Source organism: Brachyistius frenatus, unplaced genomic scaffold (genome assembly GCF_029030835.1).
Source record: "Brachyistius frenatus isolate BFR_SWC_R1_liver_20210118 unplaced genomic scaffold, ASM2903083v1 Contig_2, whole genome shotgun sequence".
In the NCBI taxonomy this organism is placed as follows: domain Eukaryota; kingdom Metazoa; phylum Chordata; class Actinopteri; family Embiotocidae; genus Brachyistius; species Brachyistius frenatus.
In genome coordinates, this window is record NW_027210601.1 from 6,221,672 (window position 1) to 6,248,607 (window position 26,936).

The 26,936-nt window shown below is 39.7% G+C and overlaps 1 protein-coding gene across 1 annotated transcript; it reads right to left on the reverse strand.

Annotated features, from left to right (window-relative positions):
* Positions 1 to 24,346, reverse strand: triqk (triple QxxK/R motif containing). The gene is made up of 4 exons (XM_069696402.1): positions 24,166 to 24,346; positions 20,868 to 20,942; positions 10,468 to 10,553; positions 1 to 2,507 (listed from the first exon to the last, which is right to left on the reverse strand). Exons 2-4 carry the CDS (start codon positions 20,926 to 20,928, stop codon positions 2,400 to 2,402), a joined length of 255 nt encoding a protein of 84 aa, XP_069552503.1. The 5' UTR covers positions 20,929 to 20,942; positions 24,166 to 24,346; the 3' UTR covers positions 1 to 2,399.
* Between the last annotated feature and the right edge of the window lie 2,590 nt (positions 24,347 to 26,936).

Below are 26,936 nucleotides of genomic sequence, written 5' to 3' on the forward strand. Positions count from 1 at the left end.
AACAGAGTTATAATTTATTTGTCACACATTATCCTGGAAAAATAATAATGACACAAAAGAACTTTACATTAAACGGTTGTGGAAAATATCTTGCATCTCATCTGGCCAAACACGGGTCTGAATAAATAGGTCATGCTGCCGAGATCCTTTCCATTGTGCTGATGTCAAGGCTCTTGTAGTTGGTAATGGTGACCTTTTAGATAACAGGTGTCATGTATGAAGGTCTATTAGGCTGGGCTATCTATTGTTACACATGTGAGTGACTCAGTGCTGGAGGAGGGGGTCTGGATGTACCAAGGCCAGATAAAAGCAACTGGCTGAGGGTACGGCTGCGTGCTTATCATAATGGTTTCTTTGACGTGTAGTCTTTTACTAGAGGTCGTGAGGTCATGGGAGAAAAGAGGAGAAAAGGCAGAAACTGGAAGCTCAAAATCTGTCTTGCATTTCAGGAATCATATCGGTGACAACAGTCTGGCACAGACATAAGACTTTCTTTTTTAAGACTTGCTAAAAGAAAATAAAACATGTTAGGAATGGAAGACGTCACAGGGCCTCTTGTGTATTTAGCATTGGCCTTTTATGCATTGCATTAATATAAGAAATTCTCATATGTGAAATGATTTCCCTATGGATGTGCTTTTGATGTGCAGTCAATGGGAATAAAAAGTGGTGACAGCATGAAAAAAAAAAAATTTTCAAACATGTTTTCAACAAAATAAATGTATATGGACTATAGTAAAAAGCCCTTAACTCTGCACTCTTTCGCTAACAAACAATCTCTCAAACAGTGGAAGCACTTGGACTGAAATGGTTGATAGAAGGTCAATCCTTGCATCTTGCAGGCTTAGTGAAAAAAGATAGAAGTGCCAGGAAAAAAAAAAAAAAGAGAAGCACTGACAAACCTCCATATTTCTCTATGGAGACACATCACATCCTTAAGAGGACAATATGCAGAAGATAGATTGGTTATGAGAAACATGTAGTCTCACTTCTATTCAGTCCTCATTCATCTCCATAATTTCCATTTAAGTGGAAGAATCAGATGCTCCTTATAATGCTCATCCTTGTGGATGTCTGTGTCCATGCTGCCTGTATGTGAGGCAGGTGCAATGTGCTGCTCTGTATTCGGCACACATGTTCAATCAGGGCGAGGGCTTTGTGGATTTTAATCTCACACTTTGTGATCTCCAGATATCTGCGACGAGAGGTTTGTGCACTGGAATGTGAGGCAAGTGTTTGTCTCAATGTGACGGGAGCTTCTGCGGGAGATTTACATTTTTATATTAGTGGGGAAAACAGTGGGACGTGACTCTGCAGAATATGATTAACACAGCTTAGTCCCGACTGTAGTTTGGCTCACTTGTGGAAAAAGAGGCTTGTTTTCTTTGCCGAATGTGGAATTTGCAGCAGAATGTTAAACAGGAGGTCACCTGGTGCGTTTCCATCCACCTGTTTTTATGCGCATTTTCAATTTGTGCAAAAAAAATAAAAAAAAAAAAAAAGGAAATAAAGAAAAGAAAATCAAAAAAGTCTCAAAGTATTGCAAAAAAAAACTCCGTTATGCTTCAGGGAACTGTAAAAGTTGGTGTAGTGATAAAAGGTCAATGCAAAGAAGCAAATACATCCGAATAAATGATGACTTACAGGAATCATGAGAGTAAAATGACATTTAAGAGAAAAAAAACTTTCACTGTAGTATTACATGTTAAAAACTCAATTTCCATTGTCCGCTGTATTCGCCATCGCCAAGGTTACGTTCACGTTTTCCTCATATTGTGTTTTCCTTTGTTTGAGGTTTGAATGGCGCTCTTTTAACAAATCATCTCATAGAGCTCTCTTCTTCTGTGGGTATAGTGCACCTGGCTGGAGAAGTAGAGCCATCTAATGCTGAGCTTGATTTTATTTGATTTTTGTTTTACAAAAATTCACAAAACAATATTGAATGGGGGGGAGGGAGAGAACATTTTCTTTTCCAGATTTTCAAAAAAATTGTTAAAATTTATGGAAACTGAATTATGCTTTTATGTACGTGTAAATGAAATATATATGAAAGTATAGTAATAATTGCAGTCTCATTACATTGTGCAAATTCCTCAGAAAATGACAGCTAAGAAAAACATGTAATCAAACCTAATTATTTACAAAACAATCCCAAAAACCCTGAATTATGGATGTATTACCTTTTCTCCCAAAGAGACAGTTCTTTGTCAGCATGTGACAAATTGTGGAAAAAGTGTGTCAGACTGTGTTGACCAGTCCCAAACTGAACCGAGTTTGTTTTGGTCCATTAGGACCTTATAGCTTGTACTTTTTTTTTTTCTTTTTTTTTACTCCCACCTCTTGCTCTCGTGTATGAATTGGAAAAACAGGAAAGCTTTCGGCGCAATGTCCACCACTTATTAATCCGCGTCCACGTCCAGGTTAATCTCGGTGCTCAGGTTAAGGTAGAAGAAGGCATAAACACAGAGCACAAAGAACAGGATTCCTGCGATGACCAGGAAAGCATCCTGAGAAGGGAAAAGAAAAAGTTTTTAGATATAATTTTCACAGTGTTCTTCTATTCAGTTCTTCAGTTGTCCTGCCCGACATTCTGTTTAGGTCCTGACACCCAACATCTTTCAGGTTCTGACACCCAACATCTTTTAGGTTGGACTATTTCCAAAACCTATGTGCAGTAACTTTCTGTATAAAGTTTATACAAAAAGAAATGTGTACATTTCGAAAAAAAAAAAAAGTATATATATATATATATATATATTTCAGTAAAATTGCATAATTTAAAAAACATAAAACACTGTAGATAATATATTAACACCAGGTCAAAGAAAGGCTTATGGACACTCTTTCCAAAAACAATAAACATCTATATGGGGTTTGTATAGTTGAGTTTAATCATCACATATTCACAAAGAATGAATCACTTGTTTTTTGAGGTTTTCTCTTGAGGAAAAGACAATTGGAGCAGCATCTTAAGAAAAACGCCTTTCAGTGTCACATTTCAGAAGTCGGGTATTGAGTGACCTCCGTATTAGAATTGGTCTGCAATCAGCCACCCGAGTCCTCGTGCCAGTTTTACTGAGAAGTTCAACTTTGTTCAACAAAATGGCCTTTTATTTTTATTTATTTTTTTATTTTCTATTGGTTAATTATCAAACAAAATGAGGCTTTCCAAAGGAGTGGTATTCAACTTGAAAATGGGAATTTGGAGCGCTTGTTCATTATGTGGTGCTCACGATTACAATCTTCATCAGCTGGAGTTTCATTAGGGGCACTCAGAGTATTGAACAATGCCAGTTATTCTTTATCAAGAGAACTCATTAGCAGCAAACTTTCTAATCAACACTGGAGAGCTTGGAGGGCTTTAAAAGAGTGCAGAGCACGGTCTGATTGGAGGTTATTCGAAAAGAAATATTTGATTTGAATGTGGAAATGAGTTTTGAATTGCAAACTGGGCCACAACAAAGGTGACATGACAAGTGAATTCAAAACATACGATTGCAATCCGACACAAACTCATTCATAATGCGATTCCAATTCAAGCAGATATTTACGCTTCTACTTATGGATTTTTACACTTGGGGGGTGAAAAAAAACGACATTAACCACGCTTGAGTAAATCAGTCCATAACGGCCCATTATGCTGCGTATTTTACCGCATTCATTAACTTTGAATGAGGGAAAATCACAAAAGCCAAAAAAAGCAACAACACAAAATATAGCACCGTGACAGACATAAAAAAAAAAAAAAATTGAAAGCAACAATACAAAAAAACAACAAAAACATATGAATAATAATTTGAGAAAAAAAATCAGTTCAGTATGCGCGCACACAGACACACACACACACACACACACACACACACACACACACACACACACACACACGAATGCAAATTCAACCCACCGGCCAAACAGCAGAATGAAAAACAAGAGTGAGAATGAAAGAGAAAACAAGTGAGAGATAAGGCTCGGCACAAATGAGGGGTGGTGGGGGGCTAATAATAATTCCTCTCTGATGACGGCGATGGGGGTGGGGGGTGACAATTAAAAGGCGTCACAGCATCCACAGCTATCTGTGTGCATGTTGTAGTGCCTAGTCATCAGCAGCATTGGTCTTCATTAGCCTCAGCCCACATTTATCTACATCCCAGCAGCCTCCAAACAGCTTAAAGTCCTTGCTTAATTGGAAAACTTTTAAATTTCATGCACTTTAGTTTCATATATTAACTGCCAGGCTTCCACTGCTTGATTTACTTTTCTATTTTTGCCGAGGCCTCGGAGAAAAGAGAACCGTTATCAAATCACAGAGGCTTGATTGTTTTCGACTTTCTCTTGTGTTCTCTGGCAGCTTTGAAACATATGACAAAGAGAAGCGTTTGTAATTCTGTCGACAATATCACAAAGAAAGTGAGCTTCTAACATAGGTAAGCGTTTCATTGAATCGCCAAGAACATAAAGAAGCACAAAATTGCCATGCAGATTCTTTTTCCTCACCATCTTTGCATCAGGTTTCAGAGAGCAAGACAACAGCTGGCTACAGTGACTTGTCTATGAAAACAAGCTGGAGGGGTTTCAGTGAGATCACGTGAGTTGTAGAAAGCACCTGCACTTGATTGAGATCATTGTTTTCGAGGAGAGCAGCCCACTGTGTTGACTCTTGCCTCACACACACACACACACACACACACACACACACACACACACACACACACACACACACACACACACACACACACACACACACACACACACACACACACAAAGCCTCTCTCTGCCCACATTTTGATGGAGACCTCTGGATGTGGCCCAAACACATCATCATCTTCATCATGTGGCTCCCTCAGCACCGGCAGCAGCTGCAGCACACTCGGTATGCTGGGAGCTCGGTCCCTGTCACCCTGGCGACAAGCCACAGCTCAGCAGACATCCCCTCATCTGGTCCGATTTTTATTCCCCTCCTGGGTTTGTTTTTTGTGCGTCTATGTGTGTGCGTATGTGCAATTCAGTCTGCCTGCTAAGCAACTCAGATTCAGCGTGTTAGTGGCTCTATGTGGGTGGCAGACAGACACGAGCTACAAACCAATGTTGGAACATTCGAGCTGTAGTTAGTAAGCATGTCCCATCTGTACAAGACACCGCAATAAATAACCAGCCGTTAGAGGATATTTCATGACCGATTAAATCCAAGGTTTTGGTAATTTGGTTGTTTTATTTGCTTCATAAGAGGTGACCAAATTAATGCAGTATTTCTTTATTGTGCAGTAATCAACAAACACATATTGTATCTTCCTTCATCACTGATAGCACACATCCTCATACTTCCACACTCCATTCAATATCTTTCGTAAAGCTTTTAATAATTTCCAGCAGTGATTTATCTGTTGATGATTTCCCTGAGGCCAGAGTGAGGTCTTCAGATAATGTTGTCCAACCAGTATACCGAAATATATTTAATATAATCCTATAAAAACAATAAACAAAAAATGTAATATATACAAGAGGGGGGGGGAACCATAAATTGAACAAATATGCCTTTTCCATAATTAAAGCTCCTTCTTCTGGCGCCTATTTGCAAACTTTAGGGACACTTACGTAAAACGTTTGTGTGAACAGGAAACGCCTTATCATCACTATCACATCTCACTGAGTCTTTTCATTACACTTATTGTACATTAAACAACTGAAAAGGCTGTAAAGCCCCCCCCCCCCCGTGCATATCTGTCAACACGCCTCCTAACAAACCCAAGCGTGTGAATGAGACTCATAAACCTAATGGCTAACACAAAAAACTGATCCAAAAGTCTGCTTCAGTCAGAAGCTAAGCAGATGCTATGGTTTGGATCCAGGTTTTCATCACAGCCACCCTCATGGTTTATTAGCTGTGACTCTGGATGCTGCTCAATAATTTTGGTTCCTGATCATCAAAATTTCCCCCTCAAGACAAAAATAGCTACATAGCGTGTTGTATGAACATACAAATGTTGCTTGAAAACCTGAATAGAAGAAATTGGATGGAGTTACAAAAAGGCAAAAAATTGCAGCGTCCATTGTTAAGGATCCTGGCCGACCTGAACCTTGCTGCATGTCATAAACCACCTACTGTATCTCCCCCTCCTGCTGTCAAATAAAGGGGGGGGGGAATGCCAAATAATAATGCTTAAAAATTCCGTTCTATATGGTGTTGCTCGCCACACAACACAGTCACAAATGACAGCTGGAAGATACCCAGAGTCATTATCTGTAGTCTCCATCCTTTGCCAATTCCATAAGCAACCCCCCCCCCCCCCCAACTTTCTAGGCTCAGCAGCTAAATAAGACTGAGGGAAAACAGTGCAGAACTGAACAGAAGGCTAGTGTGCCAATTAGACGAGGCAGCAGGCTTGTTTCCTGTGTTGCAATATAATGTGTTGGAGCTACTTTGAAGGCGCTGCTTCTTCTCCAGGCAACCTGAGGAGAGACTGCAGACCACGTGACCCCACAACATCCAGTGTTTGGAGGAGCTGCAGACTTGTATTCAGGCAACAACACATTACTTCCATAAACACACGATGACAAAACGTGTTTATGAGGACCTGCATGGACACAACAGGTGGCTGGTTTCCTTTTTTGAGCAACCCCGACAAATGATCACTGTTGTGGGAACAGAAGTTCGCCCTCTCTTACTTTTTCTTTCACAGTGTCTCTCCTTTTCTCTGCCAACTTATCCAGACTGCACAGTTACTAGGACAGCCCCGAGACAGCCTGCCCTGGCAGCTGCTAGATTCTCTGTGCCCGCAAGTCTGCTGGCCCTTCTGAGATGCCAGCTGCATCTGAGACCAGAATCTCAACCAAAGATACAGTGAAAAAAAAAAGAGAAGGGGAGAGAAGGAAAGGAAACGGAAGGATTCGGATCATTTTTCAAAAGGTCCACATATTAGTAAAGACTAAAATATCTGCCATTTGAAAGTCCTTTGAACGGGTCGACCATGTTTCCCAATAGTCAACTGGAGTGGCAGAAAAGTTCCCAATCAGCGTTCACTGACGTTTGAGAACATTGGATTGTTGTGCCACTCAAGTTGACATCTGGGAACTTTTCTGTCGCTCAAGGTGACAAAATAGGTCTCCCCATTCACAGCTTTTGGAAATGTCAGAAAGTGATTACCTAATGAGAAGAGAAGAGAAGAGAAGAGAAGAGAAGAGAAGAGAAGAGAAGAGAAGAGAAGAGAAGAGAAGAGAAGAGAAGAGAAGAGAAGAGAAGAGAAGAGAAGAGAAGAGAAGAGAAGAGAAGAGAAGAGAAGAGAACAAAGTGGGCCTATAAAAACCGAAGCCAAATCTTAGCTATCAACCAAAGGCTAAGAGACAGTGAAGAGTGGCTTTCCACTGTCACCAGACAGCTGTGTAAAAATCACTTCTTCAGCTTCATAGCACTCTAAAAGGACTTGATGGGAAAGCAAGCATGACCAAATATCCATTACATTTGGGCTGAATTTCAATCGAAATCGGGGCCAAGAGGTCTAAGTCAGTTTAATATCCTCGTCCCAGAGGTATTTTTAATCCGACCTCTGAAAATTCCCCTCATCTTGGGCATGAAAAACATGAATTATTCATGACCAATATCAATATTTCAAGATATGGACTAATCTAATTGGATTAAAGACATGTTTAATGAGGCCTTGCATGTCTAAGAGATGCATATTTAAAAACCTGACCATTTCACCCAGTGTTTAATCCTTACTGTGATTTGTTCATCTCTGTGCACTTCATGGCAACTGAAGCTTGACGAGGAACTGAAGCCTTTTGGGTTCTTTTAATGTGCCGTAAACAGATCCAACATTCATGGCACAGAGGAAAATAAACATGCAAAAGAAACGTGTCTAAATTATATGTTCTTACAAATTACTTTCACTTAAAAACAACTATAAATATCACTGAGAATTCTCCATTTTAAGGATGATTTAAAAACCAGTGGCAGCAGACTCGCAAGCTATTTCACTGGTTGGAGCTTCCTCTATATGGTGTATATATACAGTATACAGGAAAGTATTCAGACCCCTTTAAATTTTTCACTCTTTGTTTCATTGCAGCCATTTGCTAAAATCAAAAAAGTTCATTTTATTTCTCATTAATGTACACTCAGCACCCCATCTTGACAGAAAAAAACAGAAATGTAGAAATGTGTGCAAATTTATTAAAAAAGAAAAACTGAAATATCACATGATCATAAGTATTCAGACCCTTTGCTGTGACACTCATATTTAACTCACATGCTGTCCATTTCTTCTGATCCTCCTTGATATGGTTCTACTCCTTCATTGGAGTCCAGCTGTGTTTAATTAAACTGATTGGACTTGATTAGGAAAGGCACACACCTGTCTATATAAGACCTCACAGTGCATGTCAGAGCAAATGAGAATCATGAGGTCGAAGGAACTGTCCAAGGAGCTCAGAGACAGAGTTGTGGCAAGGCACAGATCTGGCCAAGGTTACAAAATAATTTCTGCAGCACTCAAGGTTCCCAAAAGCACAGTGGCCTCCATAATCCTTAAATGGAAGAAGTTTGGGACGACCAGAACTCTTCCTAGACCTGGCCGTCCAGCCAAACTGAGCAATCGTGGGAGAAGAGCCTTGGTGAGAGAGGTAAAGAAGAACCCAAAGATCACTGTGGCTGAGCTCCAGAGATGCAGTAGGGAGATGGGAGAAAGTTCCACAAAGTCAACTATCACTGCAGCCCTCCACCAGTCGGGGCTTTATGGCAGAGTGGCCCGACGGAAGCCTCTCCTCAGTGCAAGACATATGAAAGCCCGCATAGAGTTTGCCAAAAAACACATGAAGGACTCCCAGATTATGAGAAATAAGATTCTCTGGTCTGATGAGACCAAGATTGAACTTTTTGGCGTTAATTCTAAGTGGTATGTGTGGAGAAAACCAGGCACTGCTCATCACCTGCCCAATACAATCCCAACAGTGAAACATGGTGGTGGCAGCATCATGCTATGGGGGTGTTTTTCAGCTGCAGGGACAGGACGACTGGTTGCAATTGAAGGAAAGATGAATGCGGCCAAGTACAGAGATATCCTGGAAGAAAACCTCTTCCAGAGTGCTCTGGACCTCAGACTGGGCCGAAGGTTCACCTTCCAACAAGACAATGACCCTAAGCACACAGCTAAAATAACAAAGGAGTGGCTTCAGAACAACTCTGTGACCATTCTTGACTGGCCCAGCCAGAGCCCTGACCTAAACCCAATTGAGCATCTCTGGAGAGATCTGAAAATGGCTGTCCACCAACGTTCACCATCCAACCTGACGAAACTGGAGAGGATCTGCAAGGAAGAATGGCAAAGGATCCCCAAATCCAGGTGTGAAAAGCTTGTTGCATCATTCCCAAGAAGACTCATGGCTGTACTAGCTCAAAAGGGTGCTTCTACTCAATACTGAGCAAAGGGTCTGAATACTTATGACCATGTGATATTTCAGTTTTTCTTTTTTAATAAATTTGCACAAATTTCTACATTTCTGTTTTTTTCTGTCAAGATGGGGTGCTGAGTGTACATTAATGAGAAATAAAATGAACTTTTTTGATTTTAGCAAATGGCTGCAATGAAACAAAGAGTGAAAAATTTAAAGGGGTCTGAATACTTTCTGTACCCACTGTATATATAATATATATAAAATATATATAATTATATTATATATTTTATATATATATTTTGGAAATATTTTCCTCATTCAGTTGGTAAGCCAAAAACATTAGCAGCAGTGCCACATTTGCCATTAGAGTGATAAACGTAGACTCATCCATCTTTGCCGGCACAACGGCTCCTAATCGCTGCAGTGTGACAAAGCAACAGGGAGAGACGCACCCCAGCAGCACCCCCACCCCGCTTTACCTTCACATTACCTTCTCTATCCATCTAATCAGTTTCTCATTCCTTTTTGTTCCAGGATTGCTGTATTTTCCACTGTCCCTCCTTGACTCTCCTTGTCCCTCTCCATTCTTCTCTTACCATTAAAAAGTAATGTGGTGAGTAAGAACATGCTTAAATTTTAAAACTGCAAGATGGAAAGCTGCGAGTCATGTCTTCTTTAAAAGACACAATACACTATTGTAAACTTCATTCTATGGAAGACAATACCGTTTTCTTTTTCTTTTTTTTCCTTGAAGATAGTTTTTAACACTTGTACAGCATTCGAAGAATAACCTTGAGGCCAAGTCAAATAATTACAGCTAGATCTACTGCAGATTGATAGATTCCCAAAGGGCCTGCAGTAAGTTCCTGCAGTAAGACAGCTGCGTGTCTCGGATAATGAAAATTATCTACTGAGACACGCTCTCAAACAGTTAGTTAGACAGATAGACAAAAGATGGTTGCCAGACAGACAGACAGACAGACAAGCAGAATCACAGATGGGCCAAAACAGGCAGGCAAGCAGACAGAGTGGAATACATGTAGATAGCTCCAGTAGTCCTGAAGATAAAGTGAGTCTCACCTTGAATCCAGACAAACTCTTCTTTGCTTCAGCTCTCAGCTGTGTTGCCTTTAAGACCGACTTTGACTTTTTGAAGTCCTGTTTACCTAAAAGAAAGAAAAGAAAATAATAAATGATGAGAATATAATTAGGGTAGAAAAATCTAACGACCTTGAAATGGTTAATTCTATGTCACAACTTTCACTTGTCGGTGCCAGGAAAGCAGTGACTCCAAAGAGTTACAACACCTAGCTAAGAAATAGACCCTCACAAACCGACACACTTGTTGTTTTTACCCTTTGGGTTTTTATTTTTTTTAAATTTTAAACAAACAAGATAAAATGTGTATTTGGGCTGGTAGGCAGTCTTTGTTACTTTTAGAGGACCAGGCTAGTTGTTTCCTCTTGTTTCCCGTCTTTAAATTAAACATCTCCTGAATGTAGGTTCAAAATTAGTTGATATGAGAAAGGTACTGTTCTTCTCATGTCACGCAGACTGTGAAATCAACAAAGCATTTCTGCCAAAATCTCAAACTATTCTTTAAAGTTTTGCTGCAACTCAAAGATCAAATGCAGCAAACGGGTGGTTAACAAAATAACACGAGGAAAATAAGTAAACAAAAATAACAATTTCTACAATTAGATTTACCCACAAGTCACAGTCCGCACAATACAATAAATCTTTTCTGGGCTGAGCTGCACACAGTATATGCACACATATTTGACATCCCGTGGGCTCAACTCTCGAGGGTGAGACTTGTGGGCAAACTGGACACCTGGCAAAGCGAACGTGTAGTGTCTGTCTGTTTGTTTGTGTGTGTGTGTGTGTGTGTGTGTGTGTGTGTGTGTGTGTGTGTGTGTGTGTGTGTGTGTGTGTGTGTGTGTGTGTGTGTGTCACATGAGGCAGAGCCGGCTGTCTTGGTCTAATTAGAAACAACACACTGCAGGAAAAGAAACTTTGCTAACAATAGGGTGGAAAGGCAACAGCTTGCTGAACAGTGTGTGTGTGTGTGTGTGTGTGTGTGTGTGTGTGTGTGTGTGTGTGTGTGTGTGTGTGTGTGTGTGTGTGTGTGTGTGTGTGTGTGTGTGTGTGTGCGCGCGCGCGTGCGCGTAGGCTCTTCTATCTTTGTGGGAACTATTCCTATGCTCAGATTGTGAACAGGGAAACAAGTCTTTAAAAGATGTTATTTTGAAACTTAAGGTCAGGGTTAAATCTAGTTGTGATTAAGCAAAGATTCGTGTTTAGAGCTGAGGTTAGATGTGCAGTTCGGTTGGTTAACATTAAACTGAGGACTAGCAAATCAATGCACTTCATAAGAACAGACATGCAAATGAGAAATATATGTACAACATAGAGAGACAAAGGTCCCGCGGTCAGCTTCGAGGTTTCTAAATTGCTGATGTGACGTGCGGATGTCAGATGTTTTTACTTGCAGCCCATTAAGTCTTATTTATATTGGAGAAGGAAACAAGGGAAGGAAAGAAAATGTCTATATCAATGTGAAAAGGGTGCAGGCGAGAAAAGAGATGGACCAGTGGTAAAGGAAGGAGTAGATCGGTGTGTGTGTGTGTGTGTGTGTGTGTGTGTGTGTGTGTGTGTGTGTGTGTGTGTGTGTGTGTGTGTGTGTGTGTGTGTGTGTGTGTGTGTGTGTGTGTGTGTGTGTGTGTGTGTGTGTGAAAACAGACAGAGCAACACTCCCTTTGATATCATGAGCACAGGTTTCTCTCTTCCAGGGACAGCCACAGAGGACAGAGGAGATGACCATTAGCCCGGTGTTAAGTATTTGCTCCATCTCACTCCACACTTTCTCTTTTTCAACCATCTCGCTCTGCCTGCTTCCTCTTTTGAGATCTCACATTCAGTTCCAATCTCCTATCTCTTTCTCCCTCCATCGCTCCTGGTCCTGAACTCCTCCCTCACCTCCCACTGACTCCGCGGAGGGCTAATAGAAATGGGGAGCATGTTGCCAGGAGCAGACAGCGAGCTAGTGGGAATTCATTAGGGGGGGCACTAAATGTCTCCTCCACTTGTCAGAAAGTGGAGAGGAAAATTTGGTTGGAGGGCACCTCAGGTTGCTCACCATTCACACAAATGCTGCAAAGATTTTCAGACTTGCAAATAGCTGGATGTGATGACGCTACAGGAGGCACGAATAATACGGCAAAACCAATATCCAAGAAAAAAAAAAAAAAACAGAAATCCAAATACGTTGTAAGGAGTGTACAATGATGAACAGAGAATTGTTTACGAGTGATACAGCATGAACATATATTTGTTAATCCAGTTTAAAGCCTGTCGTTTAATTGAACTCATTCAAGTCACACCAGAACGGTTATATTCGTCAGCATCCTTTCAGGAATGTGGTCCTAAATATGTTTAATAACAAATGGACAATGGGCAGAGCATCGGCCAATCACAGAAGCTGTCAGCGTTACTTCAATTTTCTCCATGCTGGGCCGTTGACTGTCATTTTGTTCTCGGGGTTGTCCATAATTCAATAACGGAGAGGGGGGGAAAAGCACGCCAAGCTAATAAGGATGTTAAATTTCAGTTAGCAAGCTCATTTCCTTGGTAGCTATCAGAATAATAATTTCACACAGTTTATTCAAAAGATGTATTTGCCCTATGAACTCCTGTCTGTAAATCATCCCTCTAATGTGGAACAGTTTAATAGAAGTGGTTAAATAATAGTGAATAGGGAAAAATGGCTAATAAGATCCACAGTTTACTACAACCCCCCCCCCCCCCCTCTTGTGCAAATCTACTGGTCGCAAAAATTCTATTGAAATTAATTGATTTTTCATTTCACATGCCCGTGTGAGTGGAGCTTTATGCATCTTCTTTTTTTTTTTGCTTATGCTTTTTAAGCCAAGGGCAACACTTACATTCTACAAATGTTTTTTTTTTTTTATATATATCGAGGATATCTTCCCAATATATAGTAATAAAAACCAAATGTTCAAACCAGGTTGATCAGAGATTACAAATTTTAGAAATCTGTTTTGCAGATTTGAAATCGAAGTCCACAACTGAACCATTCCTTCTTTGTGTTTTGACGATAGCTCGGTTTGTTTTGCAATCTGTGTCGTTAAGGTATCACATCAGCAGCCAATGCCCAACAATACTCAAAAGTGCAAAAATCCATCACAACCCAATACGCCCATAACCATCTGGTTAGAATCAGAACTTAACTGGAGCTAAATCAGAATAATTACACCAAGTAAGATCATTGACATGGAGAATATCTGCTAGAAAATTACATCATGCTGTGCAAGATATTAAAATGTTGTTGTGTTACAGAATGTTGGCTTTCACCTGTGGTTTGTTTGTGTGGGTCTGGAGCCTGCGCACACAAAGTGATATTGCATTGGGCTTATGAGCACTCCTATTTGTCAATGCCGTTTCCCTTGCAGCACCAGTGCTGTAGACACTTTCTGTCACCAATTATCTACCTGCGCCGGGCTCCACGCCGTCCTCCCATCCCTCCCTGCTTCTGCCTGCCGCACTCAAAAGGCATCACTGTCCTCCTGTACAGCAACAACAATGCCGTGACTCAGAGGAACATTAACCCTTGTAAAGCGGCCCCGAGTGCCTGCTGTGAGGTTTCCCTGAGTGCGCCTTTCATTGAAGTCACCACTGATTTCATGTCAAGAGGAAAAGGGGGAAGTGAAAGCGGACTCCGCCTCCACAAACATCCCATTAGATGTAATGTTCCCAGTGTTGCATTGGATTGTTCTTGAGTGTTTGTCATTGCCTTTTCCTATAAATGGTGTTTGATGAAGACAAGGGGAGATATTAGTTTTTATCTTGAGCTATTATTCTGCTTAGCATAATGAGACAGGTAGGGGGTATTAGCTCAAATTAGACACATGTGATTGAGCACTCGAGAGAAGGAGGGGTGTATGTGATTTGTGTCACACAAATTGCCCATTAAATTAAAGATAGGAAAGGTTTAGACATCTAAGAATATCTCAGTTTGCCTGAATGATAAGAAACTTTAGAAGTTGAAATAAAAAAAAGTAATAATTAGGTCTGTATCATTCAGCAGGGTCCAAAAGTCAGAGACCAAAAGACTCATTCAAAACAAATATCTCAATGCAGACTTTTTCATTACAGATGATGATGTCATCTTAACTAATTTGAGTAAAAAGTTTAATTCCTGAAAAATTTACGACTTTTAGAATATCTTAGAATTTGGTACACCCAGGTGTATGCAAAACCTGATGAAGCATATTACCCCAGCATTATTTGACAATTTGAGATGCATCAACGAACTTCTTGTGATGTCAGAAATACTTTGTTTTCTCAGTCTTCAAGTGCCCCTTTAAATGTTTAGTGGTGTTGAGGTCAGGTGAGGTCTGGATTAAAGAACAAGACAAGCTTAAATCACATTATTAACAGAAGCGGTGTATTGAAGATTACTTCAGGAGGAAGAGACAGGCAAAGAGGGTAGAGTCAAGAGAAAAGCCGCTACGTGAATTAGTTTCCCTGTTAACTGTTGACTATAGTTGGCTCCCTTTGGTGAGATTGGATCAGATGCTGCAATCCTAAGAAAATATTAAGTTAACCTTGTGAATTATTTTGTCTTAGAAAAAAAAACACATTAATGGGTTTTACTGTATAGAGATTCAAATATTCCTTTACACACTGTTAAAATTCTGATGGGTTTGACAGGCAGGGAAGAAGCTCTGACAGTTTCATGGAAGAACTGATCCCAGGACAGAACAAAGCTTCCAAATATGATATAATATATATTACCTCATGCTGGTAACAAGTACAATTTAGCTGCCAACATTTCAGTCATGCATCACGTCATAAAAGGACATTTGAATCGTTTGTTGCAATCACAAGAAATAAAAGCGCTACTAACATGACGTTTTCTGACGCTGCCGCACCAGATGTTTCCCCAAGTTGCTGCCTTCGCGTTTTATATCTCTGTAGATGTATTGATATGTCAAATAAAGTGGACAATCAGCTACAGAACCACAATAATAAACTGCATTACCAACCCAGTACACCACACACTGCAAGAATGGCTCCACCGGTCTAAAGCCCACATCTACATAGAAGAGCGAACAGCACATTAGCAGAGCAGCAGCAGCGCCGGTGCTCTGTCTGAGGGTGTAGCAGGAAAATATATTTAAAATGTAAAAATATGCTTTATTAGGCGTCTCTGATTGGAAATTGGTGAAACATATGCAACCTTGTCTCCTCTGGTCAATCCTTTTATGACGGCTTGAAGAACTGAATACTTAGACGTTTTTAAAGGAGCAAACAACAGAATTACCCTGAAGCCATTTATCCATTCATTATCTAAAATGTGCCTTGTTTCAAAAATGACAAAAGACCAGTGCTTCTCTGCTGGAGGCAGATATGCGACCTCAAACCAGGACAGCTGAAGAAACATTCAATTAATTATGCAAATTGATAGATGTTTGAATTGAAGTAAAAGTAAGAACTTTTACAGAGGCTAGAAATTAAACTGCCACGACTGCAGTGTTTAAATAGCTACGGTACACCATTTATCATGAAGGCAACATGATACCAAAGAGGCGAGTCAAGAGAAGCACAAACACACCTGAGGAACTCTGAATGTTTGTGTCTATGGGGGACGAGCTGTCTTACATATGCACCAAAAAGATTTAATGTACATATGCACCACGTGCTTAATTTGGACCGACAGCCCACTGTCCAGTACTCTCCGAGAGCCCTGGAACGATTCTGGAAACACACTGACAGCGTGTCTGACAGTTTCTCATGCTTTGCTTTGCTTCTGTGTGTATCTGGCAAGGCAGCCAAATGGTCAGTGACCACATGGTGCGCATCGCTGGCATCTGCCAGAATGAAGGGTGGTAGAACTGGAGGACTGATGCCAGGTACATGGGAGATATGTATTTCTTGTTCTGTCAGTTGAGGAGATGAAAAGCTCAATTTTACAGTGTGTGTGAGCTTTAAAGTAAAAAAAACAAAAACAACATTAGGGTTCCTCCCAACTACAGATTCTCTTAGTTGACTATTAGTTCGAGCCAACAGTTGATTAGTCGATGCACATTTCATGATATTAATAAAAACTTTTTTTTTTTTAATATATTTTATGGGACATCCAAAAATAGTTTGTTTCAGGGCTAACAACGAATATGATAAGTAACATTGTGCTACAGTGCAGAAAATATATATTTTTTTTTATAATCAGCGTTTAAAACGCAAATTTTATAAGGGCACACAGGAAGCAAGCCAACCGTTACTGACGACACTAACGGCAAAAGCGATAATGGTTTCAAATGAGTCAGAGCAACCCGTGTTGAGGAAAGGCAGAGACACGTTGTACCGTGACATAAGCTGGGAATTTATTTTATTTTCTGGATCAGCCAACATGGTGCGCAACACTTCATGACTGACTCCAGTAACTTCATCCCTGCTGTCTGTGTGCACTTCACAGTGTATGTGGCTACGTGCTGTTAATTTCACTTCTTACATACGAGAGTCGCTCACATCCCACAACAAGGGTTGAATGGACATACATCACCTCCTGGTTACACACACAAGGCCACCTTCCTATTGGGGAAGGCTCGAGCAGGAACAGATATTTCTTTAAAATGACGTTGACAGGGTGCATATATTGAGTTTTCCACCCTGCGACTAAACAATTAATGAAAACTTGATCGACAAAGACTTTTCTCATCGACTAACGCTTAGTCGACTATTTTGGGGGCAGCCCCAAAAAGCTTGTAAATGGAGATTGTCCATGATATAATGAAAAGAGGAAAACGGTTATACGTTGGTAATGTATTGTAACGTGCCGATAGATGGGAGTGATATACCTAAAACAATACAATTTCGTAGCTGTGATCTTTTCTGCAAGGTGAAAGTGTAAGAACGCTGCAGCTTTACCTATCCTGAGGGCACTCAATTATAACAGGCTTAATAATGGTATTTAAAAAGCGAGTGTCAACGGTGGCCCTTTGATAGCCATCTGACATGACAAAAGCACTCCAGCAGAGATGATGGTACAGCTCAACAAACAGCCTGGACTGCTGCTATCACAATTCCAAATTACCACATGTGGCCCATTGCAGCTCTCAGAAGAACGAGCCCCATGCTATCTTTGAAGACTTCCTTTTTCTCCACCCCTCACCCCCCTCCCCACCCCACACACACACACACACACTTTCTGTGTTCTGTGTTCCACCTTTGCTGTTAAACAGCGGTTTACTGAAATTGCCTGATGGCCATTCTTTTCAAAAAGAAGGAAAAACGGTAGAAATTGAGGGGTTGGAAGAATGCGTTGGTAGAGACGGGGCCCAAAGTGCGTCTGACAAGTGTGTTACATATTTCTGAATTGATGAGATGTGCTGAAGAAAAAACATTGAATGCAGAAGGGGAAAAAAGATTTCATGCACCTTGGTAGGGGATGTGACAGTGGGAAATGAGCTTGTTGTGTTATGTCTGTCTCTCATTTATTGGACCTGCCATGTTTTACATAATGGTAGATGGTTACGGGATATCTGGAGGCTGAATAATCATATTCTTCTCTCCCAGTATGAAAACATATGCAACAGTCACTCCCTCCTGGTAGAGTAAAAAAAAAAAAGAGAAACATCTCTCTAGGCTATAACATGCCAACAGAAAAGCAAATAATGCCACTCTTTTTCCTTTAAATGAAATAAAATGAAAAGAAAAAAAGCAATTGGATAAAAAAAAAACTAACAATGAAAATAAAAGTTAAACGGAAACATGAACCAGCAGAAAACATTAAGCCGAAAACACCACGAGTCCTTTTAACACCAAGAAATATAAAACCTGAAATAATCTGAAGAAGCAAACCACCAGGGGCCAACAAACAATCATCCACTGGGAGGCACAAAACAGCGCTATAATTGACATAGTAAAGACATAATGGTGAACAGCTTCTTGAGAATGCCTGGCTATTGGCGAACTTTACTTATTGCCCTCTAACGGCACTAATGTGTACAATAAAACATTTTCTAAAGAGCCCGGTTGTGAGCCGCACCACAGAAAGTGACATATACGACATGTAGAATTTCCCAGTTCCACACCGACATGAAAGTTGAGTATTCTTTGGTATTTTTGCAAATTACACTAGAAACTGCCTTATTTTTTTTTTATCCCCAGTTTTCTATTCAAGAAAACAACTTCAGGGCTTCCACATCCTTCTGATGAGAGTTATTTGTATGCAGTGATAACACATGTAAGATGGGTAGCAGGGTTTTAGAATCCTCCTGATTAATGTTCACTTCAGACGAGTGATCAAAAACATCGCCAGTATCTTTAAAATCAGACAGCTAATTGGAAAAGCCACAAGATAAGATTGTGAGATGTGCTTTTGGTTTGTCTCTTGAGCCAGTTAAATATTATTTGATCTTCGTTCTCCCCTTTAAAGTTTGACCTCTTCCCTCGACATGTGCCCAAAACCCTCCGTGCTCTTATATGTGGTATGAGTTGTTGGTGTAGGTGACTATCTTATAACTTGTGGATTAGATCTTCTGCTTCAAAAATGTGTCACAGAGAAGCGTGTTGTGAAAGATTCGCAAACCAATGTGCCTGCTGGATTTGCAACAGCCAGAAAATGTACGGAGTCGTCATATTGATGATATGCATTTCTAAAAGGACAACGTCCGATTCTGCTGCATTATCATTTTAGGACATCAGCAGCATGAAACCAAACGCTCCGAAACTACAAGGCGACGTTTCACGTCATGCACAGCAGTCGAAACCAGCAGTGAGGAACAGAGTGAGTAAGAGACGCACAGAAAAGTAATTCTTCGAAGGTTGCGCAAGTAAGGAAAGATGAGAGATGAATGTTGATTGTTTTTATGTTCAGTGTAAGATTCATGAAGTTTCTGCATTTAAATTAAAAACAAGAGTGTTCCCTCTCTGTTGTCTAAAGTTGATGTGCAGGTTCTATATCAGGAACCATCATATTTGAGGGATATTTATTGCGTTTTATTTTTGAAAAAAAAATTAATTAGAGAGAATCATGATCTTAATGCTAAGCAAGAAAATTGTGATTCTTATTTTATCCAGAATTGTTTAATTCAAACTGCCCTGATGCAGCAGTTTTGTAACATCAGTCTTCTGACCTGTGTCACTGTAACTTCTGACTGAAAGTGTCTTCATTTTTTTAGAACCAGTCAAACAGGTGGTTTAAGGTACCAGAGGATGAGTGGATGTAATCTTAGATGTCCTGTTATTTTAATCTTCTGGATTAAGGCACACTTCATATCACCCTTTATAGCTACAATTGTTGTACCATCACCAGGAATTTATTCCTTGCACAGGTTCCTGGTGATAGAAGTCATTGATCTAGGGCCGAAAAAATAGGAGCATTATTGAAGCGCCTCGCTCCATTTAATGCAACAGTATGTAACTCCTGGGATTCAAAGTAAAACCTTTAAGCCTGTAAGGCCAACAGAGCTTCCCTTTGTATTTGCATCAGTCATAGCTGCTCACAATTATCCAGCTTTGCCACTGGCAACTTTTTGGTTTTGCTCCACAAGAGAATAACAAAAACAAAAAAGACATGATACAAGCTGTGATCTTCAAGCAGCCACGGCTGGCACGCTGACGGCGACTGAACTTTTGATTGATTCCAACCATATTGCTTTAGTTAGGCCTTTGAGATGTAAGGGGTGGGGTGGGGGAGGGATGGGGAAACCAAATACTGCGGGATTAGAGTGGCGTTAAACTTTGACAGAACAGCTTCTGACATGATATTAAATGGGCAGGTTTTTAAGCGTGGGATTCACTGCTTGTCACCTTAGATTGTTCATGTGAAAAGTGTAATTACCTCCGCAGGTTTTTATAGTGGTTCTAATCCACTGAATCTGGTTTAAGGTTCTTTTAAATCCAATGCAAACTAGAAAAAGTTCCATCTCACTGCTCACAAAAGAGTCGGGTGGTTTGGGATAAATGTGAAACTACCACCAAATACCTCCCTGTGACACAGCATTGTGTGTGATTTATTATGTGTGATATTAGCTTGTTTCTATGAGGCAGCATTGATTACTGTGTTGTGGTAATTTTGCCCACATCAAGCAGTGAGTTATGTTTTTTGTTGAAATGGGAGTTACACAACACGTAGAAGATCAATGTCAACTGTCAGAAAAGCACCATGAATTAATTTACAGAATTTATTGTTCTAATTGTCAGTTAACATATTGATTATCTTTTAGATTAAACTGTCTGTCATCTTGTACACAAGATCTTGTACACAAGATGACATATTAATGACAAATACCCAGAGAATTTCTTTTATGTTTTGTAACAAAGAAAAGCAATCATTTCTTTTAATCTGCTTCCAACTAGTGTCAACATATCAAATCAACTGGTAATAACTAATGTCATTTAATTACACTTGAGAACTCTGCTATTGCTCCACACTAGGATGCTAAAAGACTCACCAATCTGCTTTCTGTATTGATCGACTGGTAATCTGGTCGCACTGGCATCCTTCTTCCCCATTCTCCTTCCTCAGCCTGACTGGAAGTGAGAAGAAAAACAACCAACTGAGAGGGAGAATAGTAGTATCACAGTAGTATCACACCTAGTCATTTAGTTGAATCAAATACAGACATAGCTCTGTTCCTGTTACTGTAGCCTGAGATAAGTTGTGAAATCTGCAGGAAGGATTCGAGTAAATGCAAAATCCTATATAGAGAGAGAAGTAGTCAGTTTTGATCAGGCAGATGGTTTATCTTTCACATACATCTGCTAGACATAATTAAATTAATTCTCACTGCCTTCCATGTGTGTTATGTTCTCAGTATGTGCATTTCCTATCCATCTCATTTAGTCTAACAACATTTCCCTTCACACCACGAGTTCTCTTTGATTACCCTGACAGCTCAGAGGTGAGATACAAAGAGAACGAGTGAGGAATTATATAAATAGTTTCCTCAGGCTCCACGTCGCTATGCAAGGGCGGCACTATACTTGTGTGTGTATGGATACACGTCTAAAGGTGCTGTGCGTGCGTGTGCGTGTGTGTGGATGTCCAGTGGCCAGAATAACTTCACCTGTATAATACTTTTCTTTACAAGGAACTAAAACTCAGTGTGTTTGTGTCTCGTATCCATCCGACATCCTTGTTTCTCAGTGAGCTCTCTGCTCTAAATTCCAGACAGGCTCCCTCACAACACACGGCATCAATCAATATTGTAGCTCTTTGTTTAAAATAGTGGGAAATGTGAGCGTGAGTCGAAAGGCACACCTGTGCTTTCTGATGATACTGAAATGTCTGACCTGTTCTGGGGCTAAAAGGTCTGATGAAAATAAAAGATTAGCACCCATCTAATATCTCCCACACCCCGTTAGTTTAATGGGGATTGATTATCACAAAGAAAGACCATGTTTGAGCGTGACGGAAGGGAAATTCTGCGTGCAGGTGTGCACATGAGGGGAACAGAGAGGTGAATAGGAAAAGGATTCTATGCGTATCCGAGAAGAACAAGAGTGGTGGAGAGTCTCGAGGTGCAGCTGGGGAATACAGGAGAGAGACTGAATTAGCATGTTCAAGGAGCGTGGCTGGCTGCCGGTGCTGACTGATACCCTCTCGTGGGAGACTGCTGCTGCCTTTGGGATACCTGAATCGTACCTTACACTAAAAACACTGTTTTCAGCTACATTTCGAAACACTGTTCGTGCCAAGCAGAGAAAGAGGATGTATGCGCCGCTATTGTTCTCCTGCGGCTGGAAACCAGAGTCAGCAAATTAAAGGAAGTGAAAGAAAGACAAAAGGAAGAGAGGGAATCGGCCAAATGAAATGTTTACAGTTGGACAGAGTAGGTTCTCTGAGCTGCTGTTGTTCTGCGCCGCCACATCACAATATTCTACCTTACGTGCTTAAAACACATTTGAAGCCTTTATCATGTCATGCAGTCCACTGACTTGAAACACCCTTGCAGAAAAGTGCGACAGTATATTTTGCATTTGCATCGATGGGGGATTTGAAAAAGCAGTGCAATGCGCTGCCTGTTGGAAAACATAAGATAGAAAATAATCAATGAAAACAATTTGAGCTGTCCCCTAATAGTTGACTGTTTGGAAGAATTCGGTTTTTTCTTATAATTCTTTATTTTTAACTTTTTTATTTTACAATGTGAGGAACTGTAACCCAACTGTGACCCAATTTCACCTCGTGGATCAATCAAGTATTTCTGATTCTGATTTACTTGTGACACACTAAACACCCAAGTTTCCTTTTAGTAAATAGTAAATATATCAGATGCTCACAAATAAACTGCACTAAAAAAAAAAAAAAAAGAACAGACCTTTATAACTGCAGACATTTTGACTTGTCACTGTAGGGAAAAACAGGTATATTAAAGATTTCTGCATTCTACTTGGTCCTGCTTTTATGCGTGTTGGTTCACTTTCATGGCTTACTTTTCAACGGAAGTAAGCCATCATCAGTGCACTGCTGCTTTCCTTACAATGACAAAGTGTCTCACTGTGAAAAAGATCCATTGACCCGAGTACACAGTCTAGAGTTTCCTCAAGATCCCAAATACACAAGGCTTTCAGGCATTACAAAAACAAGACCACTGAGCAGGAACTCCTGCAGTAGCTTTATTGTAGGCTTGCAATTAAACATTCTTTCTTAAAAAAATTATAGTGTTTTCAGGTTCGTTAAAAAAGCTTTGAAATGTTGATTGAACTTTCTGCTCTACATGATAGTGAGAAAATATTTAGAGTTGTTTTAGTAAAATGAAGAAAATGAAGAAAATAAATAAAACTAAACATTAGAATATTTTCTGTAAAATGCTTATGTGTAGCATAAACATTCATTCTGTTGCTTTGCATCTTTTTGCCGCACAGAAATGTGTGTTCTGTGTAGGTTCAGACGGGCTCCATTCTCTGGGAAGTACGAGTTTCAATTTGGAGTCTTGTTTTTGATTGATTCGCTTGTTTCAATTTGCAGCGCAACCACGCTGAGGCTTTTGGCCATGTCATCAGATAAGACGAAGAGATATTTTAAGATTTATTCAGGAACCAGGGTTAATAAGCTGTGAACAGTACCCACACGGGGTTGACCTGAATGCAGACTTGATTTGAAGGTGTAGGAGCATTCTTCTTTTACCGCAGTCAGGCGTGATTTATTTTGGTGGTTGTGGTTTAAAAAAAAAAAAAAAATCATAAAATTTCTATCTTAATTCATTTTACATTTAAGAAATTATATTTAGGGTTTGACGGTAAACAGTGTCGAGCGCTGTATGGAGGTTTACGCAGACTGGTTTGCATTTATTATTTAGAACTGTCCAGCTTTATTAATTAAAAGTTTTCTCAGAAAAGTAATCAAATGCAATAAATTATATTACACTGATGAAGTAAGTAAAATAAACACATGACATTTTGAATCAAAAGTGACCTTCCCAACACAGACAGCATTTGGGAACATTTAGTAAAGCTCTGTATCGGCCAGCATTGAAGACATGACCAACTACACCAGACTTTTGTCAAGACTACAGATGTCAGGTTTCTAAAAATCACTTCGGATGGATTTCCCCTTTTTTCTCTCTCTGGAACATGTACAGGAAAATAATCCTGCAAAGGCATTTGCAGGACTGACGTTTAAATTTGCAGAACTTTGATGTTAGCTTTTGAACAAATATATGGCGTATATAAAATTCAACAAAACGTCAAACCTTCCAGTGGACATGTCAAGCAGCTTTCATTCATTGCATTCACGTAGATACTTACACAGTTCTTGTTTTTTCGAGAGAGTGTGTCGTTTAGTGCAAGTTTTTCTGCATTACGAAACGCCTGGCTGCCGTTCGTGGACACGTAGACCGGCGGAATTGACCGTTTTATGGTACTTTGATCCAAATCTCTCCAAAATGCCAACACAACGCTTCTTCCACAAACACTTCCTGGTTTACGCGTCAACAACGATGATAGACAGCCGTTTTGTCCAATCAGACGTGGTTGTTTTTCGAGTTGACGAATAGCAGGAAGGCAGGCGGGAAACTCGAACAAAATCCTGCAGGAGCATAGAGCAAACCAGCACATCCGGGAACTCTGGGGTACGTGTCTGTAAACCGGAGTTCACGGATGTGCGGGTCTGATCTGTGCTGAGTCGGACAATCCCACTCCAGATCATCCTGGCTCCTGAAACTGTGAGGTGTAGTACTGTATTGCATTTATAATGACGGTGGATAACTCAGTCTTTCTGGACGTTACAAACCGAGCCAGTTTTGGGTACATTTCTGATATGTAATGAAAATTATAGTGATACAGAAAACTGTAAAAGATAGAAATAGAAAACACAAAAGATTAGCATTGAAAAGTATCCTTACTGGTTTTTTTTTTTTCTATTACATCAACATTATTTGCTACTTTGTGGGTCAACAGTTTACTTACAAGACATGTGATCAGTTTATAATAAAAAAAAATTTAAAAAGTGGTGCGTTGTTGCTACCAGCAGTGTGAAAAGTAGTAGAAGTTAGCTCAATTGAACAGACTCATTATAATTGACAGATTTTTGAAAAAACAAGTACTGTACAATTTTAACATAATTTTACTTCACTTTATAGGTATTTCTGTGTTATTGTACTTTATCCTTCCACTCCACTACATTTCAGTGGGAAATGGACTTTCAACTGCTCTTCATTTATTTTACAGCTTTACTTACTGTAAAAATGAAGATTTGACACAATGGATAATGTAACAAGCTTTTAAATGACATCATATTGTTATGCATTTAACCAATTGTTTCCAACCTATTTTTGGCTTCTGACATCTTACAAAAAGCAGTGTGTAATCAAAGTCACATTTCATATTTGTTAATAGCTCCAACAAGCAGAGATTTTTCCTTCTAATCTTCTCACGTTTTTCATTTCAATAAAAGTTCCAATGATCCAATATCTCACTGAAAAGCAAATATTAGAGAAAAGGTCTAAAAAAATTTAAAAAAAAAACAAAACAGATTTGTGAATCAAAATTTAGTTTTTTATTCTTTCCTCTCCCTGTAATCATCTGAGCCCTCAGATTTATCTGCTGTCCCTGGATATAAAGTAGTTCAAACTAGCTCCACCTGCAGCAGCTATATGTAACATGCTGCTCTAACACTGATGCATAAGTATTAATGATCTAATGATGTTTTATACATAATCATATATCACTTAAGGGGACCAAAACAGCACTTTTACTTTCATACTTTAACTAATACTTCTGTATTTTTGCTTAAGTAGGATTTTTCGCGCAGGTTTTTACTTGTGATTGAGTATTTTGGGGTATTTCTACCAAAGCTCTTTGTGTCTTTAGTAGAATACATTTTCACCACTGCAAAAGATTATCACAAAGACCACTGTATACATCTCAATGTCACATGCAAGGATGGTGACTTCTTAAAAGTTAAACATTAGAATGACACAGATGTGTTTTATTGATAAAAATAATCTCGTCAGTTTGGCATTTTGGCCTCGAGTAATTCTTGCCTTGTCAGATTATTACCAATGACATCCTTGTGGAAAACAATACCATCCAGCTGCAACAATTAAAAGAAGCAACAGCCGACAACATCAAAGATAGGCAATATCACTCCACAATGCTCATTTCTTTTTCATCAGTCTCTTTTTTTTTTTTTTTTTCATTTGTTTACTGTGTAGAATTTTATTCTCTCCTAATTGCATCCAGCCTCATCGCTGCCTGGGGCTTTGTGCTGATTATGAGTAGACTTGCCACCGCTTGTAACTTATTGAAGTTTAAAATGATTGTCTGCTCTCCCATGGGCATGCCATTTGTATGCGGCACAGCAGTAACTAATAGATGTAATCTGTCTGTAATGTGCCTGTACTAGGCTTTACTTTACATGCAGCTGCCATTAATAGTGAGCACTTAAACACTGCCCCTTCGATATTCAAATGATGTGTGTTAGTAATGATATTTGTATCTGGAAATACTACCCAGGACACAGCAAATTGCAAAAGGCTTTTCTAACTGTGACCCTGCAATTACATGAAATACAGGGATCTTTTTACATTTCATGATTTCAAACAGTAAACACAAACAGACATAGATACAACTGTGCGAGCCCAAAAGCTGCTGTGACAGTGAAGTTAAGCTTGTTAACAAATAGCCTCAACAAGCCGCCTGAAACTATTGTCTTAATATGGCCAAAACCTGCATGAGTGTAGTTAATGCAGAGCTCAAATGTTCTCTTGTTATACTAATAGTGTGTGATTAATTTATCCCGTTGAGTGAAACAAACCAACGTGCTGTGCCTGTCACACTGATAGATATGGAAAGCATTAGCATCAACTGCTACTGTGAATGAAAACTAGGCAGGATGGATTTACCCGATGTTCAGCCGTAGAGTATGGCGTGTGCACATCACTGAAACATATAGATAGAAGATGAGTGGGTTTCCCTCAGGGTCTGTTAGGTGAAAAATTTCAACAATGATTGAGCACCGCTTATTAAATTAAATAGAATTTCAGCTTTACAAATGGCTGCAGCTGTCAGTGACTGGA

Bases quoted from the DNA above. Each gene is read 5' to 3' on its own strand.
- triqk (XM_069696402.1), bottom strand. From the start codon at position 20,928: ATGGGGAAGAAGGATGCCAGTGCGACCAGATTACCAGTCGATCAATAC. The intron at 10,554-20,867 runs GTGAGTCTTTTA...TCTTTCTTTTAG, and splicing joins TCAATACAGAAAGCAGATTG to GTAAACAGGACTTCAAAAAG. The intron at 2,508-10,467 runs GTGAGACTCACT...TTCCCTTCTCAG, and splicing joins AGAGTTTGTCTGGATTCAAG to GATGCTTTCCTGGTCATCGC.